Source organism: Orycteropus afer, unplaced genomic scaffold (genome assembly GCF_000298275.1).
Source record: "Orycteropus afer afer isolate SDZICR_OR568_19922 unplaced genomic scaffold, OryAfe1.0 scaffold00050, whole genome shotgun sequence".
Classification (NCBI taxonomy): Eukaryota; Metazoa; Chordata; class Mammalia; order Tubulidentata; family Orycteropodidae; genus Orycteropus; species Orycteropus afer.
Genome location: NW_006921637.1, coordinates 5,743,441 through 5,746,799, shown reverse-complemented (window position 1 = coordinate 5,746,799; position 3,359 = coordinate 5,743,441). Strand labels below are relative to the sequence as shown.

Genomic DNA, 3,359 nt, shown 5'->3' with positions numbered 1-3,359 from the left:
TTCCCCCACAATCGCCCACTCATAACACACCGAGCGCTTTCACCTCTGGGCCTGAGTCCAGGTTATCTGTTTTCACACGGGGAGGAGAACTCGCGGAGCCCGGAGAGGTACAATCGGGGGTCCGGGCACCCCCAAGCCACTCCAGAGGCGGCTGGGCCGGCAGGACAACACAGGACTGCCAGGAGGTCAGGCATCTTTTCCTTCCCTTTCCAGCCACCCGCGCCAGCAACCTGGCCAAGTTTACCACCCGGTCTCTGGCGGCTCTCCGGTTACCTGAGCTGGACAACGACGTCAGCGCCACATCATCTGGGCTTTTTATATTGCAAGGAAGCAGGAAAAGAAGGAAGAAAAAAACCCGCCGCAGCAAGCCAATCGCCGGGAGCCGGCCGCTGCACAAAGGCGGCTACGGGAGCGGGAGCGGCGAAGGCGCGCTAGGAGCGGCGGCACCAGGGGCCCCCCAAACCGACAGGGGCCGGGGGTGGGGCGCAGCTCCCGGGCCGGCGCAGGTGGCGCGGGCGGAAGCGCGGGGCGGGCCAGGCGGTGCCGAGGAGGGCGCGGTGCTGGGCCCTGGGCGCGAGACTGGAGCTCTCGGCCCGGGCGGCGGCGGCGGCGCCGGCGCGTGGGGGAGGAAGATGCTGCAGTCGCTGGCCAGCAACTCGTGCGTGCCCCTGGTGGAGCGGCATCGCTCGGCCTGGTTCTTTGGCTTCCTGGTGGTCGGCTACGTGTTGTACTTGGTGTTCGGCGCGGTGGTCTTCTCCTCGGTGGAGCTGCCCAACGAGGACCTGCTGCGCCAGGACCTGAGCAAGGCGAAACGGCGCTTCCTGGATGAGCACGAGTGCCTGACAGAGGAACGGCTAGAGCAGTTCTTGACGCGGGTGTTGGAGGCCAGCAGCTACGGCGTGTCGGTGCTTAGCAATACCTCGAGCAACTGGAATTGGGACTTCACGTCAGCGCTCTTCTTCGCCAGCACCGTGCTCTCCACCACCGGTAGGAGACCGCCCTGGGTCGCCCGGCTCCGGTGACTTGGGGGAGGGGAGGTTCGCGCAGCCGGAAGCTGAGAGGTGGCTTCTTAATGTGACTGGAATGTTGCCGCCCTCAACTCTTGGGAAGTGATCCCAAAACCTCTTGTGCTGGGTGGTTACAGGGGCTTCATTTTTTATTTCGCGACCACCTGCGCCAAACCGTTCGGGGTGACTCGGTAGCATCCTGGAGGCTTTCGGACATGATTGTGGGAGAATGGCAACTCCTGGTCCAGTGCACCGAGCGCCTCACCGTCTTCCTGACCGTATCTTCCCCGGGGCTGCAGAATCTAGTAATAGTGCAGTAACAGGCCACCTTCTGCAGGGTGCTTCGCTTTTGCTGGTCCAGATATTTTTTTTTTTCAGCTGTTTTGGGCCTTGGAGGAGGTTTTGGGGGTAGTTGAGTGACGCCACTCTGCTCTTCTCAAGTGACCTCTGAGCACATAGGCCGATATGGTTTCTTTTCGGAGTTTGAGGAGAGGTGAGAGAGAGAGAGGAACGTGAGCATCCACTTGCTTATTTTCTGGCAAAACGGGGCACCCCTGATGCAGCAGTTTTTTCAACTTCGAGGTTGCAGGATTGCCCTTAAACTTTGAAGCAACCCTGCCCCGCACTGCTCTGCTTGTCTCACGCTCACTGTGGAGGAGCGTCCCAGGTGGAGGATGAGGCCAGGGATCTGCCCCAGATTAAATGAGTGGAGACAGAATTTTCCCAGAGTTGGTTGATGAGACACATATACCTGGGGGTGGGGGGTGGGGGCGGGGGGTGATTTGCCCTTTGGACGCTGGAAAAACTCAAAGAGCATCTGGTGTAGTCCCTTTCCCTAATCTGTAAAATAGAGTCCTGGCATGCACAAGGACACACATGCTTGGTAGTTAAATCCCAGAATCCATGCCTTGTGATTATCCTGACAAGAACATTTTGTCCTCCGTCACCTCTGTCTTTACAGGTGAATCAACATCCTACTCCTTGACTCCCACCTTCTCTTCTCTTCCCAGGGTTTATTTGTGTATTATCCCCCTTAGGCTAAAACCCAGTTGAGTGTTTTTGTAGTTACTTGGTAATGAATAATAGCCTACACTATCCACAGAGAAGGTGTAAAACAATCTATTATTCAAAATTCTGGTAGCGTAGTGGCTAAGGCACTTGACTGCTAACCAGAAGGCTGGTGGTTCAAATCCACCAGCCACTCCTCAGAAGGAAGATGGGGCATTCTACTTCCGTAGTGATACTGCCTGAGAAACCCAAGGAGGGGTCACTATGAGTCGGGTAGGACTCGACGGCACACAACAACAACAACTGAGGTGAATGACTAATGCCAAGTTTACCCTGAAATAACCAGAAGTAGGATTCCAGCTTGTATTGTGATATTTTAAAAATTGTGTTATATGTAGCTCTAAACAAGACAGACCTGTTACGTCATTCTCCCAAGAATGTCTGCGCCTTTGCTAGTACCACTCTTTGGTTTTTCACTACTACTGCATCCATTGTGTTTACCTGGGTGTGTTCCTCAGATCACTTACAAGTGCTTATGCCTTTCCTTTTGGATATGTTTGTGCTAAATTGAGATTCATCCATTTTCTGTTGTAGTGTGTGTTTCCCTTGGGCCACAGAAGGTCTACAATGGGTCACAATGTCGGGTAAACACCCAATGGAGTGGTAACTTTTAGTACTTTCCTATTAATGGTGTTTTGAAGATAGAACAGTGCTTATGAAGAAAAGAACAGTTTTAGGACTAAGTGGTGAGTTACATTTTTAAGGAAAAAGTAGTTTCTGTTTCATTGAAACACATTTGCTTTTCCTGGGTGGGATTTCACATAATCGATGAGGCATTTATAATTTGAGCATCATATATACCTAATTGAATAGACAAGCATTTCCCAGATTCTCTCCTTTCCCTTTTTTTTTTTTTAACTCAGGGGAAAAAAAGGTGGGAGATAGATGTCTTATTATTTGTATTCAGATTGCATTATAGTTCCTAAGTAAGTCTGTATTCATGCAAAACAAGAGTTCATTTAGGAAACTGGGGCAAGGGGTATTTAAGGGTACAATAAATGAAAAAGGTATCTCTTGGATTGTAAAATTAGCAAATCAATGAACTGTTGTTACAGGAGTAAAACTATGCTAAACAAAGGATACTCTTCTATTGATTTCGTGTGGACACATTTGATGCTCCTTATGTTTTTAGAGCACTGGTTTTCTGCCAAAGGATTAGGTAATTTTTAGAGTAAGGCCTATGTACTTCATTACCAGAAAATCATTTTCCTGAAGATTATCAGACAACTCAGCGTAGTGGCTAAGGCACTTGACTGCTAACCAGAAGGCTGGTGGTTCAAACCC

The 3,359-nt window shown here is 51.1% G+C and overlaps 1 protein-coding gene across 1 annotated transcript in view; it reads left to right on the top strand.

The window, feature by feature from the left end:
- Positions 1-632: 632 nt before the first annotated feature.
- KCNK1 (potassium two pore domain channel subfamily K member 1) overlaps positions 633-3,359 on the top strand; it is a 96,825-nt gene continuing 94,098 nt past the window's right edge. The window contains exon 1 of the mRNA XM_007938479.1: positions 633-987. Coding sequence (XP_007936670.1) covers positions 633-987 — 355 coding nt within the window. The remainder of the gene's footprint in view (positions 988-3,359) is intronic.